This window comes from Salvelinus namaycush, chromosome 4, assembly GCF_016432855.1.
Source record: "Salvelinus namaycush isolate Seneca chromosome 4, SaNama_1.0, whole genome shotgun sequence".
Lineage (NCBI taxonomy): Eukaryota > Metazoa > Chordata > Actinopteri > Salmoniformes > Salmonidae > Salvelinus > Salvelinus namaycush.
The window spans coordinates 37,764,931-37,780,116 of record NC_052310.1 but is presented as its reverse complement, the minus strand read 5'-3'; the positions used below and the strand labels follow the sequence as shown (position 1 = coordinate 37,780,116).

The 15,186-nt window shown below is 40.3% G+C and overlaps 2 protein-coding genes across 4 annotated transcripts in view; one reads left to right on the top strand and one right to left on the bottom strand.

The window, feature by feature from the left end:
* The window catches only part of LOC120046499 (tetratricopeptide repeat protein 7A-like), a 49,947-nt gene extending 40,658 nt beyond the window's left edge, over positions 1-9,289 (bottom strand). The window contains exons 1-4 of the mRNA XM_038991784.1: positions 8,953-9,289; positions 7,304-7,502; positions 5,783-5,946; positions 5,234-5,402 (exon numbers count right to left, since the gene is read on the bottom strand). Of these exons, the coding sequence (XP_038847712.1) occupies positions 5,234-5,402; positions 5,783-5,946; positions 7,304-7,436 (466 nt within the window). The 5' untranslated portion in view covers positions 7,437-7,502; positions 8,953-9,289. The remainder of the gene's footprint in view (positions 1-5,233; positions 5,403-5,782; positions 5,947-7,303; positions 7,503-8,952) is intronic.
* A 72-nt stretch (positions 9,290-9,361) lies between these two features.
* LOC120045602 (multiple coagulation factor deficiency protein 2 homolog) lies at positions 9,362-13,368 on the top strand. Of its 3 annotated transcripts, none has more exons than XM_038990503.1 (4): positions 9,362-9,461; positions 9,821-10,033; positions 12,489-12,648; positions 12,764-13,368. In XM_038990503.1, the coding sequence occupies exons 2-4, from the start codon at positions 9,867-9,869 to the stop codon at positions 12,893-12,895; spliced, it is 459 nt and encodes a 152-aa protein (XP_038846431.1). In that variant the 5' UTR covers positions 9,362-9,461; positions 9,821-9,866; the 3' UTR covers positions 12,896-13,368. The 3 variants fall into 3 exon arrangements, with proteins under 3 accessions (XP_038846431.1, XP_038846432.1, XP_038846433.1); XM_038990504.1 differs by having other exon boundaries at positions 9,396-9,461; positions 9,798-10,033; XM_038990505.1 differs by having other exon boundaries at positions 9,401-9,461; positions 9,825-10,033.
* The last annotated feature ends 1,818 nt before the right edge of the window (positions 13,369-15,186 follow it).

Here is a 15,186-nt window from a genome sequence, read left to right as displayed (position 1 = left end):
GGTATGGAAACACTGATCTATATTCATATAAGCATACTTGGGGTATGGAGATACTGATCTATATTCATATAAACATACCTGGGGTATGGAGATACTGATCTACATTCATATAAACATACCTGGGGTATGGAGACAATGATCTACATTCATATAAACATACCTGGGGTATGGAGATAGTGATCTATATTCACATAAACATACCTGGGGTATGGAGATACTGATCTATATTCATATAAACATACCTGGGGTATGGAGATACTGATCTATATTCATATAAACATACCTGGGGTATGGAGATACTGATCTATATTCATATAAACATACCTGGGGTATGGAGATACTCATCTACATTCATATAAACATACCTGGGGTATGGAGACACTGATCTACATTCATATAAACATACCTGGGGTATGGTAACACTGATCTATATTCATATAAACATACCTGGGTTATGGAGACACTGATCTTCATTCATATAAACATACCTGGGGTATGGAGATACTGATCTATATTCATATAAACATACCTGGGGTATGGAGATACTGATCTATATTCATATAAACACACCTGGGGTATGGAGATACTGATCTATATTCATATAAACATACCTGGGGTATGGAGATACTGATCTATATTCATATAAACATACCTGGGGTATGGAGACACTGATCTACATTCATATAAACATACCTGGGGTATGGAAACACTGATCTATATTAATATAAACATACCTGGGGTATGGAGATACTGATCTATATTCATATAAACATACCTGGGGTATGGAGATACTGATCTACATTCATATAAACATACCTGGGGTATGGAGATACTGATCTATATTCATATAAACATACCTGGGGTATGGAGATACTGATCTATATTCACATAAACATACCTGGGGTATGGAGACACTGATCTACATTCATATAAACATACCTGGGGTATGGAGATACTGATCTATATTCATATAAACATACCTGGGGTATGGAGATACTGATCTATATTCACATAAACATACCTGGGGTATGGAGACACTGATCTACATTCATATAAACATACCTGGGGTATGGAGATACTGATCTATATTCATATAAACATACCTGGGGTATGGAGATAGTGATCTATATTCACATAAACATACCTGGGGTATGGAGACACTGATCTACATTCATATTAACATACCTGGGGTATGGAAACACTGATCTATATTCATATAAGCATACTTGGGGTATGGAGATACTGATCTATATTCATATAAACATACCTGGGGTATGGAGATACTGATCTACATTCATATAAACATACCTGGGGTATGGAGACAATGATCTACATTCATATAAACATACCTGGGGTATGGAGATAGTGATCTATATTCACATAAACATACCTGGGGTATGGAGATACTGATCTATATTCATATAAACATACCTGGGGTATGGAGATACTGATCTATATTCATATAAACATACCTGGGGTATGGAGATACTGATCTATATTCATATAAACATACCTGGGGTATGGAGATACTCATCTACATTCATATAAACATACCTGGGGTATGGAGACACTGATCTACATTCATATAAACATACCTGGGGTATGGTAACACTGATCTATATTCATATAAACATACCTGGGTTATGGAGACACTGATCTTCATTCATATAAACATACCTGGGGTATGGAGATACTGATCTATATTCATATAAACATACCTGGGGTATGGAGATACTGATCTATATTCATATAAACACACCTGGGGTATGGAGATACTGATCTATATTCATATAAACATACCTGGGGTATGGAGATACTGATCTATATTCATATAAACATACCTGGGGTATGGAGACTCTGATCTACATTCATATAAACATACCTGGGGTATGGAGATACTGATCTATATTCATATAAACATACCTGGGGTATGGAGACACTGATCTACATTCATATAAACATACCTGGGGCATGGAGACACTGATCTATATTCTTAGAAACATACCTGGGGTATGGAGATACTGATCTATATTCATATAAACACACCTGGGGTATGGAGACACTGATCTATATTCATAAAAACATACCTGGGGTATGGAGAAACTGATCTATATTCATATAAACGTACCTGGGTTATGGAGACACTGATCTATATTCATATAAACATACCTGGGGTATGGAGATACTGATCTATATTCATATAAACATACCTGGGGTATGGAGACACTGATCTACATTCATATAAACATACCTGGGGAATGGATATACTGATCTACATTCATATAAACATACCTGGGGTATGGAAACACTGATCTATATTCATATAAACATACCTGGGGAATGGATATACTGATCTACATTCATATAAACATACCTGGGGTATGGAAACACTGATCTACATTCATATAAACACACCTGGGGTATGGAGACACTGATCTACATTCATAGAAACATACCTGGTGCATGGAGACACTGATCTATATTCATATAAACATACCTGGGGTATGGAGATACTGATCTACAGTCATATAAACATACCTGGGGCATGGAGACACTGATCTATATTCATATAAACATACCTGGGGTATGGAGACACTGATCTATATTCATATAAATACACCTGGGGTATGGAGACACTGATCTATATTCATAAAAACATACCTGGGGTATGGAGAAACTGATCTATATTCATAAAAACATACATGGGGTATGGAGACACTGATCTACATTCATATAAGCATACCTGGGGTATGGAGATACTGATCTATATTCATATAAACATACCTGGGGTATGGAGATACTGATCTATATTCATATAAACATACCTGGGGTATGGAGATACTGATCTATATTCATATAAACATACCTGGGGTATGGAGATACTGATCTATATTCACATAAACATACCTGGGGTATGGAGACACTGATCTACATTCATATAAACATACCTGGGGTATGGAAACACTGATCTATATTCATATAAACATACCTGGGGTATGGAGATACTGATCTATATTCATATAAACATACCTGGGGTATGTAGATACTGATCTACATTCATATAAACATACCTGGGGTATGGAGATACTGATCTATATTCATATAAACATACCTGGGGTATGGAGATAGTGATCTATATTCACATAAACATACCTGGGGTATGGAGACACTGATCTACATTCATATTAACATACCTGGGGTATGGAAACACTGATCTATATTCATATAAGCATACTTGGGGTATGGAGATACTGATCTATATTCATATAAACATACCTGGGGTATGGAGATACTGATCTACATTCATATAAACATACCTGGGGTATGGAGACAATGATCTACATTCATATAAACATACCTGGGGTATGGAGATAGTGATCTATATTCACATAAACATACCTGGGGTATGGAGATACTGATCTATATTCATATAAACATACCTGGGGTATGGAGATACTGATCTATATTCATATAAACATACCTGGGGTATGGAGATACTGATCTATATTCATATAAACATACCTGGGGTATGGAGACACTGATCTACATTCATAGAAACATACCTGGTGCATGGAGACACTGATCTATATTCATATAAACATACCTGGGGTATGGAGATACTGATCTACAGTCATATAAACATACCTGGGGCATGGAGACACTGATCTATATTCATATAAACATACCTGGGGTATGGAGACACTGATCTATATTCATATAAATACACCTGGGGTATGGAGACACTGATCTATATTCATAAAAACATACCTGGGGTATGGAGAAACTGATCTATATTCATAAAAACATACATGGGGTATGGAGACACTGATCTACATTCATATAAGCATACCTGGGGTATGGAGATACTGATCTATATTCATATAAACATACCTGGGGTATGGAGAAACTTATCTACATTCATATAAACATACCTAGGGTATGGAAACACTGATCTATATTCATATAAACATACCTGGGGTATGGAGATACTGATCTATATTCATATAAACATACCTGGGGTATGGAGATACTGATCTATATTCATATAAACATACCTGGGGTATGGAGATACTGATCTATATTCACATAAACATACCTGGGGTATGGAGACACTGATCTACATTCATATAAACATACCTGGGGTATGGAAACACTGATCTATATTAATAGAACATACCTGGGGTATGGAGATACTGATCTATATTCATATAAACATACCTGGGGTATGGAGATACTGATCTACATTCATATAAACATACCTGGGGTAGGAGATACTGATCTATATTCATATAAACTACCTGGGTATGGAGATACTGATCTATATTCACATAAACATACCTGGGGTATGGAGACACTGATCTACATTCATATAAACATACCTGGGGTATGGAGATACTGATCTATATTCATATAACATACCTGGGGTATGAGATACTGATCTATATTCACATAAACTACCTGGGGTATGGAGATACTGATCTACATTCATATAAACACACCTGGGGTATGGAGACAATGATCTATATTCATATAAACATACCTGGGGTATGGAGATACTGATCTACATTCATATAAACATACCCGGGGTGTATGGAGATACTGATCTCTCCAATCAAACAGACGTTTCCCAGTCGCATTTCATTCTAATGATTGTATTCATACAGCCTAGAACGGGCCACTTCTAAACCCATACAAGGTTATAGTCATCACAGGCCTATAATAACTCCTGCCATGGGAGATTAGGAACTAGATCATTAGGTACATTTATGCACAGTGCTGTTCAACTTGAGTGTTTTTCAGGGAAACGTGCCAGTCTACAGGCTTTGGCTGTCTCTTTGTCTAGTTCATCGGAAAGGCAGTAATGCCAGTATGCAAATCATATCTGAGCTCCATGTAATCATAACACTGTACAGATGGAGACTAAAACCAGAGGATACCTGATTGAAATCATCATTTGTAGCTCTGGGCTCGTATTCAAATAGCGTCTCAGAGTAGGAGTGTTGATCTAGGATCAGTTTCGATGTTTGGATTATAATGAATAGATGCTTGATGAAAACGGGCCCTGGTCATTTGTTTACTTTGTGCATTGAATATCCATTTAGCATAGGTCATAATCAAGTAAAAATCTCAGGTCACACAGAATGTTTCGTCTGTCTACTAAACAAATACCAGACAGGTCAAACATCATGTGTTTTCCATATCACCCAGTATCTGCCTATGAAATGATTGGTACCTTTGATGACAAAGGCCTCTGCGAGCAGACGCAGGTGGTAGAGGGGCTGCTCATCCCCCGTCAGCTCGTCTATACCCACCCTTGCACACATGCCCTGTGCGTCATGGTAACAGCCCTGGACATAGTGTATTTTGGCCATCAGGAGAAGAGCCTCGTTCAGGTGCCTGGGCTGTGTGGGGACAGACAGACAGACAGACAGACAGACAGACAGACAGACAGACAGACAGACAGACAGACAGACAGACAGACAGACAGACAGACAGACAGACAGACACGACAGACACGACAGACACGACAGACACGACATGACACAAGGGCTGTGAGTTTTTGACACAATGACAAACAGGTAAGTAAAAAAGGGAAGGCAGCCAATACCATAATTTTATTGTTAAGACTGTTACGAGAGACTAAGTGAAGAGTGACAGAGAAAACAGGTAAATGTGAAAATAATAGACTAATTGGAAACTTGGTGAGATAAGTTAACGAGATAGAATCGGAGGAAGTGAGGTGTAGAAGGAGGTGACACAGAGGGGAGATGCTCAGACTGACCACCAGCCGTCCCCTGCTCAGGATGGAGTTGAGGTAGCCCTTGGACCGGGACAGTTTGGGCTGGTTGATGTCCGTCAAAGGAGTGGCATTGCGTAAAAGACTCAGGTTGTCATGTAGACACTCCTCCAGAAGGGCCTCGGCCAATAACAGCGTCCCGTAGTCATCTGGAGAAGGGCAGAGGGAATTGGGACAGAATTCAGAGTAGTGGAAGGTTAAGTTGACTGAGTGCAGAGTGGAAGTTCAAGGTCAGGGGTCTGAAACTTTGGAAGCCAAAATAAACCCAGCCCAGTCCATCATAGCATAATTTCCCACAAGCCCCAGAGAGAAGGGGGAAAAAACACCAGTGGTGTCTAAAACTATAGTCACTGGATGGCAATAAAAGTCACTTGTAAACACATTCTGGATTAGGGCTTCCTGTTTGGTCCAGCTCTCACTTCTCTCACTCCTCTCCCGTCTCTGGTGGTGTATTCTGACGCCAAGTCTGTGACTGGTGTTTATGTTCTGGCATCTCTGACATACTGTAGCCCATCATGTTTATGAGACTGTCCCAGTCAAGGTTAATCACTGAAATGGAGGATCGGGGCTGCAGAATGTATAATGAGACATATAGTATGGTGTCTAAACACATAAAACAAATCATTCTGCTCTATAAAACATTAACTACAGTATAACAGCAATATGTTACAAATCAGTTTCACAGGGTGTGTTAATGTGGTGCATAACTTCTATGAATTATTCAGGAGAGGAACAAATCCTCCACATAGCATGTGGATAAAGTGACATTATTTTCAACACACCGTTGTAATCTCAAAACTGCTTGTGATTTCACCATTGTCTTGAATTGCAACAACTAGGGACAGTGTCAAGACAGAGGGCAAACTGTCACTGTCAAGACAGACTTTAACAGCAGACCAGCTAGGGATGACTTGAATTCTACACACTTTAGTCTAGAATAACACATTAAGAGTTCTGTACACTTGCAAGCATTTTGAAAATAGTTTCAGGTGGGCAGTGGGCATTCCATCCAGCCAATAATACATTTGGTTATTGACACAATAACAGTGGCACGCAGCAAGGTCATGAGCCATGTCACTTTACCCCATGTTTATTTTAGCCAGGTGAGGTAAGTAGCTACATTAGCCTACCTACTGAGTGTTTGAGTGGTGAGTTTGAATATATAGGCTTACATACATTGAAAATAATAAAAAAGGACAAAGAATTACAGTGATAGTGACAATCAGTTAATACATGTTCATTACAATATGTTCTGTGTTTTGAACATTGTCCAATGAGAAGTGTATGGTATTGATGTAGACAACGAACAGCTTTAATTACGCCTTAACTGCAGTAAAGTTGTTCATTGTTTGCAGAGTAGGGGAATGACATTGAGCTTACTTGCAGAATACCAAGTCCAACGCATGCGGAACTATTGCCATCCCTGTCCGGACATGTGACAAAAACTTACTGAGAAAAAACAAACCTATACAAAAATCCAACAGGTAGTCAGTCGCCAGCACTCACCGTCTTCGTGAAATCGTGCGGCCACTAGTTGCTCTACGATAGGGGGTATCTTGTCCCACTGGCACTCTGCTCTGTAGCGGTCGATCTCCGCTTCCAGACGGTATTGCGAGAAGGAGACCCTGCTGGTTGCCATGCCCGCTCTAGATCCAGATCTGTCTCGATGACCGTACTCCCCTGATACCCGGGGAGTAACTGCGGACTGATAAACAGAACATGAAAAAAGTGTAATGTAATCTATGAGCATGCATGTGCTGCTGCCCTACCTTCCCTTATACACATTATTGGTGGACATGTCAAAATAATATTTAACCACAGTGTATTCTTAAATAGCACACACAAAGAAAATGACTTTTAAACAAACTCAAGATAATATTGTACAGGTGCTTTCAGTTTGAGGATGAGATAGGAAGATGTGTGTATACCCATTGTGTGATTTTTTATTTTTACTTTCGTAGACTCAGATTTGTATATATTTCATAATAACTATCTATTCAATGAATTAGTTTATTATATAGCCAGTCGATATATTATAACTCCTTGTAGTCGACTCTACCCTATTATGCTTGTATTTATTTAGCATAAAATAGGCCAACACAGCGCAAAGATTTTAGGAAACAATAATGCTTGTCGAAGTATTCTGTTTTTTTCCCTTCTTATTTTCTTTAGCCTATTTACGCTACAAACCATTTGCTATCATATATGCCACTGTAAGGCGTTTGTATTGAAGTGCATTTTGTCCTAGATAACCCGTCCCAGATTTTCCTTCGAAAGCTTTCCCTAACTAGATCAATTAGCCTACTGGGATTAACGCTAATAGCCTACCAGAGTTCAGAGTGTATAGATAAAACAGTAACATTCAAACTGTGGATCTGAGAGACACATTTGGCAAATTATTATTCATGATTTTACCGCAGTGTATGTCCAATCCCTCAATAAATCCCAAGTAGGCTACTGTATTTAAAATGTCAGTTATCAACTATTTTAATTGACCGACTTCAGGATTTGGGACTATAGGTAGCTAAATTGACATCTGCCATATGGTCTGCTCAGACAATTCAGCACTGCACCGTAACGCGTGACTGACAAAATACGCCTCGATCACACCGACTATTTTTTTGCGTTTTGGTACCAGAAGACCATTAATTTCCAATGGAACGCTGCGTTTGCTTTGAAGCATTGCGTTGCAGAGCCAGTTGCAGTGCGTTCTGAGTGATACAAACATTGGATTTATCGAATATATGCATCAAATTGTATCCGTAGACGGCTTGACAGAAATTATAGCAGAAGGTGAATTTTTGTTGCACACATATCCAGATGATGCTGCGTGCCATTTTGCCCAGGTACACTGTAGGTGTGATCGAGGCGTACACCTGTTGCAAATCCATTGGCAAGAATGTAACACTTTACATGTTACACAAACTGGATACAAAAATGTATACATTTAATTGACGCATGCCTTATTTGTGAGTAAGGGGCGGGACGAACAGATTCAGCAGTCCAATGGTGGTCGTACAGTGAAAGTACGAATGTTACAACATACACTATTTGAGAATTTTAAAAAATATTACAAAAAAATATATGTATACACTATATGGGAATTATTATTTTATCGACCATTTGTTAAGAATATAAAACATTATTTCATATACCTTGACATGGTGGCAGAACACATTTTAGCAACCATAGTTTCACAGGACGGCTGCTAAATCGTCTTTCACAAAAGCATTACAAAACGACAGTTCGAGGCACTTGACTAGCTAACACAGCAAACTAGTGTTTAGGTCAAGTGCATTACCTACGACTACAAGCTATCACAGGACATTTTTCTATATCTAATCCAACCTCAAATCTTCGGAAAATAAATTTGGCGGCTTCATTTTCCCTATGAAAGGTTGACATTTGCTTGTCAGATGTGTTTACTTCTCAAATTCAACGAAACAAGTACATTCATGTTCGTGTTTTGGACACTGACAGGTGTCTGGTTAGACTATTGCACGCCTTCAAATCTCTGACGCAATATGCCGATATCCAATCAGAATTTAGCTGTCGTGTCCATGGGTTGAAAGGTGACTACGGCTCACAGCAATGCCCAAAAAGGGTGAAGATAGTTAAAATAAAAATAGCTGAAGCGAACGGTTCCAAGTCTGTGTTTCAGCTGGTGAGTATGCATTTTGATAATTAATATCGCTGAAGATCCAGTTCATTATGGAGGGCTTGTTATCACCGTATTGATTATCTTGCTAAACTAACGGATGTTCTTGAAAACCTGATAGATTTGTCTAAAGGTGCACTCTGCTAGTATAATTAACGGTAGTCAGCAATGTGTCTGTGTCTACAACATCACTAGTTAGTTTGCATCCCGAACTATACATATAATAACATATCAATGAAAACAATTAGGCCTATTACCTGCAAAGAATGCAATTCCATTTGATTAATCTTCTCATTCTTCTGCTATTTATGTGTTTCCAAAAATGTACATATGGGTTCATAGATGGAGCTCTCTTTCTCTCTCAGCTAGCTGCTCTTTCTGGCTGTCTGTGTAGTTACTGTACAGCCCAGAATGGTGTTAAGAGTAAGTGGCAGGAGGAGCGTTGTGTGGGGCTGGCTACTCCTGGTCTCCTGCTTTCTGCTGTCTGTCTGTTCGCATGAGCAGGCAGCCCAAGAACACCCACCGGAGGTTCACCATCCAAACATGCACCTGGACAAGAACATGGTCCATGACAGAGAGTGAGTACTGGGTCGTTTTCATTAGAGTACACCGGTCCAAAATGCTTTGCAACAGAACAAAAGCAAACATTTCTTATTGGACAGATTGTACCTTCCTTTTTCTCTCTGTTTCTGAGCATTTTCTTCCATTCTGTGTCTAAAGAACAGGCCACATAATTGTGAATGGGTAGAAAAATGTGCAATACTATTGCCTGCCAAAAGAACGTTAGGAGCCAAATTTTGTTTACAAAACAGTAGGAACACCTGCTCTTTCCATGACATAGCTTTCACCTGGTCAGTCTATGATTGCTCACGTATCAATGTCACTTGTTAAATCCACTTCAATCAGTGTAGATGATGGGGAGGAGACAGGTTAACACTCAACAGTTTACAGTGTGTGTCAAGAATGGTCCACCACCCAAAGGACATCCAGCGGCAGGTAGCCTGGTGGGTAAGAGCGTTGGGCCAGTAACCGAAAGGTTGCTGGATCGAATCCCCGAGCTGATGAGGTAAAAACTGTTGTTCTGCCCTTAAGCAAGGCAGTTAACCGGGCACCGACAATGTCGATTAAGGCAGCCCCCTGCACCTCTCTGACTCAGAGGGGTTGGGTTAAGTGTGGAAGACACATTTCAGTTGAATGCATTCAGTTGTACAACTGACTATGTAGCCCCTTTCCCAACTTGACACAACTAAGCATCCAGTGTCCCTGTGGAACACTTTCAACACTTTATACTCCATGCCCTGACGAATTGAGGCTATTCTGAGAGCAAAAGGGTGTGCAACTCTATATTAGGAAGGTGTTCCTAATGTTTTGTTCACTCTGTGTGTATGTGTGTATATATATATATATATATATTACACTGAACAAAAATATAACCCCACTGCCACAATGGTGCACTCTGTTCACAATGTTGACTTCATCAAACCGTTCGCCCACACGACGCCATACACGTGGTCTGCGGTTGTGAGGCCGGTTGGAGTTACTGCCAAAATCTCTAAAACAACTTTGGAGGCGGCTTATGCTAGAGAAATTAACATTCAATTATCTGGCAAAAGCTCTAGTGGACATTCCTGCAGTCACGAAGCCAATTACATGCTCCCTCAAAACATGAGACATCTGTGCATTGGGTTGTGTGACACAACTGCACATTTTTAGAGTGGCTTTTTATTGTCCCCAGCACAAGTTGCATCTGTGTAATGATCATGCCGTTTAATCAGCTTCCACTGGTTAGGTGGATGGATTATCTTGGCAAAGGAGAAATACTCACTAACAGGGATCTACACAAATTTGTGCACAACATTTTTGAGAAATATGTTTTTTGTGTGCGTATGGAACATTTCTGGGATCTTTTATTTCAGCTCATGAAACATGGGACCAACACGTTTTACAAGTTGCGTTTATTATATATGTATATATATCCAAACGTTTTTGGACACCCCTTCAAATTTGTGGGTTCGGCTTTTTCAGTCACACCCGTTCCTGACAGGCATATAAAATTGAGCACACAGCCATGAAATCTCCAATGACAAACATTGGTAGTAGACTGGCCCATACTGAAGAGCTCAGTGACTTTCAACGTGGCACCGTCATAGGATGGCCCCTTTCCAACAAGTCAGTTCGTCAAATTTCTGCCCTGCTAGAGCTGCCCCGGTCAACTGTAAGTGCTGTTATTCTGAAGTAGAAAGGTCTAGGAGCAACAGCAGCGAAGTGGTAGGCCACACGAGCTCACAGAAACGGGATCACCGAGTGCTGTAGCACGTAAAAATCATCTGTCCTCGGTTGCAAAACTCGACCGAGTTCCAAACTGCCTCTGGAAGCAACGTCCGCACACTAACTGTTCATTGGGAGCTTCATGAAATGGGTTTCCATGGCCGAGCAGCTGCACACAAGCCTAAGATCACAATGCCAAGCATACAATGACATTCTAGACGATTCTGTGCTTCCAACTTTGTGGCAACAGTTTGCTGTTTCCTGTTTCAGCATGACAATGCACCTGTGCACAAAGCGAGGTTCATACAGAAACGGTTTGTCGAGATCAGTGTGGAAGAACTTGACTGGCCCCCACAGAGCACTGACCTCAACCCCATCGAACACTTTTGGGATGAATTGGAACGCCGACTGCGAGCCAGGCCTAATTGCATAACATCCAGTGCCCGACTTCACTAATGCTCTTGTGGCTGAATGGAAGCAAATCCCCGCAACATGGTTCCAACATCTAGTGGAAAGCCTTTCCAGAAAAGTGGAGGCTGTTACAGCAGCAAAGGGTGGACCAACTTCATATTAATGCCCATGATTTTGGAATGCGATGTTTGACGAGCAGGTGTCCACATACTTGGTGTATATTGTCCAAACATCTCACTATGGCACCGAACCCAAACAGTCTCCCAGACGCTTGAATTAAAGCTTTACCTTGGCTGACAGTATATACTTGGTTAATGCACTGACCAGTGTCTCTTCTATGTCCTATCTGTATAGACACATCATGGAGCATCTGGAAGGTGTGATTGACAAGCCTGAGTCGGATATGTTGCCGCAGGAGCTGCAGTTGCACTACTTTAAGATGCATGACTATGATGGCAACAACTTACTGGATGGGCTGGAGTTGGCCACAGCCATCACTCATGTACACAAAGAGGTTTGTGTAATTGCAAATGATATCAACAGCCAATGATGCCACATACTGTAATGCATTTTATTCACCTATGTACACACACTCATGTACAGTATATGCGTTTTCCACCTTTCTGCAGGAAAGAGGAGAGGAAAGCCAGCCTATGAAAGAGGAAGACCTCATAAGCCTTATAGATGACGTTCTAAGGGACGATGACAAAAACAACGATGGGTACATAGACTACGCCGAGTTTGCCAAGTCCCTGGAGTAGAGGAGAGACGCTGCCTAACTGCTGAGATCTCTCTCAGTGCACTGCACATAACCACGTCACTTTCCATCTCAAAGCAAAATCTCTTGTTTATTTACCTGTGCCAGTGTACATGTCTCACGCTCTCTGTGGTGCTATCACTATCCTTTATCCATCCAGACAGCATATCAGGAGTGGACAAACTTTTTGGCTCGAGGGCCACATCGGGAATTTGAAATTCAAACGAGGGCTGCACAGATTCTTTTTTGACCGATTGGTTTGTCAAAGTCTTTTTTCGGGCCAGCAAAAGGGCAGTAATTTGAAAATATATAGGACCATTATATTTTCTATCTAATTTTAACCCAAAATACCCCCCCCTTGAGATCACCCCTGAGATAGATACAGTTGAAGTCGGAAGTTTACATACACCTTAGCCAAATACATTTAAACTGTTTTTCACAATTCCTGACATTTAATCCTAGTAGAAATTCTCTGTCTTAGGTCAGTTAGGATCACCACTTAATTTTAAGAATGTGAAATGTCAGAATAATAGTAGAGAGAATGATTTATTTCAGCTTTTATTTCTTTCATCATATTCCCAGTAGGTCAGAAGTTTACATACACTCAATTAGTATTTGGTAGCATTGCCTTTAAATTGTTTAACTTGCGTCAAACGAGTCGGGTAGCCTTCCACAAGCTTCCCACAATAAGTTGGGTGACTTTTGGCCCATTCCTCCTGACAGAGCTGGTGTAACTGAGTCAGGTTTATAGGCCTCCTTGCTCGCAAACGCTTTTTCAGTTCTGCTCACAAATTTTCTATAGGATTGAGGTCAGGGCGTCGTTATGGCCACTCCAATACCTTGACTTTGTTGTCCTTAATAAGCCATTTTGCCACAACTTCGGAAGTATGCTAGGGGTCATTGTCTATTTGGAAGACCCATTTGCGACCAAGCTTTAACTGCCTGACTGATGTCTTGAGATGTTCAATATATCCACATACTTTTCCTGCCTCATGATGCCATCTATTTTGTGAAGAGCACCAGTCCTTCCTGCATCAAAGCACCCCCACAACATGATGCTGCCACCCCCGTGCTTCACGGTTGGGATGGTGGTCTTCGACTTGCAAGCCTCCCCCTTTTTCCTCCAAACATAAGGATGGTTATTATGGCCAAACAATTCTATTTTTGTTTCATCAGACCAGAGGACATTTCTCCAAAAAGTACGATCTTTGTCCCCATGTGCAGTTGCAAACGGTACTCTGGCTTTTCTATGGCGGTTTTGGAGCAATAGGTTCTTCCTTGCTGAGCGGCCTTTCAGGTTATGTCGATATAGGACTTGTTTTACTGTGGACATAGATACTTGTGTACCTCTTTCCTCCAGCATCTTCACAAGGTCCTTTGCTGTTGTTCTGGGATTGATTTGCACTTTTCACACCAAAGTACGTTCATCTCTATGAGACAGAACACGTCTTCTTCCTGAGCGGTATGGTGGCTGCGTCGTCCCATGGTGTTTATACTTGCGTACTATTGTTTGTACAGATGAACGTGGTACCTTCAGGCGTTTGGAAATTGCTCCCAAGCATGAAGCAACTTGTGGAGGTCTACAATTTTTTTCTGAGGTCTTGGCTGATTTCTTTTGATTTTCGAATGATGTCAAGCAAAGAGGCAGTGAGTTTGATGGTAGGCCTTGAAATGCATCCACAGGTGCACCTCCAATTGACTCAAATTATGTCAATTAGCCTGTCAGAAGCTTCTAAAGCCTTGACATAATTTTCTGGAATTTTCCAAGCTGTTTAAAGGCACAGTCAACTTAGTGTATGTAAACTTCTGACTCACTGGAATTATGATAGTGAAATAATCTGTCTGTAAACAATTGTTGGACAAATTACTTGTGTCATGCACACAGTAGATGTCCTAACCGACTTCCCAAAACTATAGTTTGTTAACAAGAAATTTGTGGAGTCGTCGAAAAACAAGTTTTAATGACTCCAACCTAAGTGTATGTAAACTTCCAACTTCAACTGTATATATATATATATTATTATTACAGAAACTGCCAAATTTGTCTGCTGTATGCTAACAACTAAATGAGTTCAGTCATGTTGGAATTTAATATTTACCTAAGTGATGTTTTTCTGTAAGATTATGGACCAAAATATCTAAATTAGGCCATTAACGACAACTGCCTGTGGTCCTTAACTTTAAGTGTGGCCTTTACTATTACTCATAGTGGGAATTATACGGCTCAGAAGCAGCATAATGTACCACAGAATAAATATGAGAGTGTGGGAATGGCAAAGCAGGTTTGGAGGATTT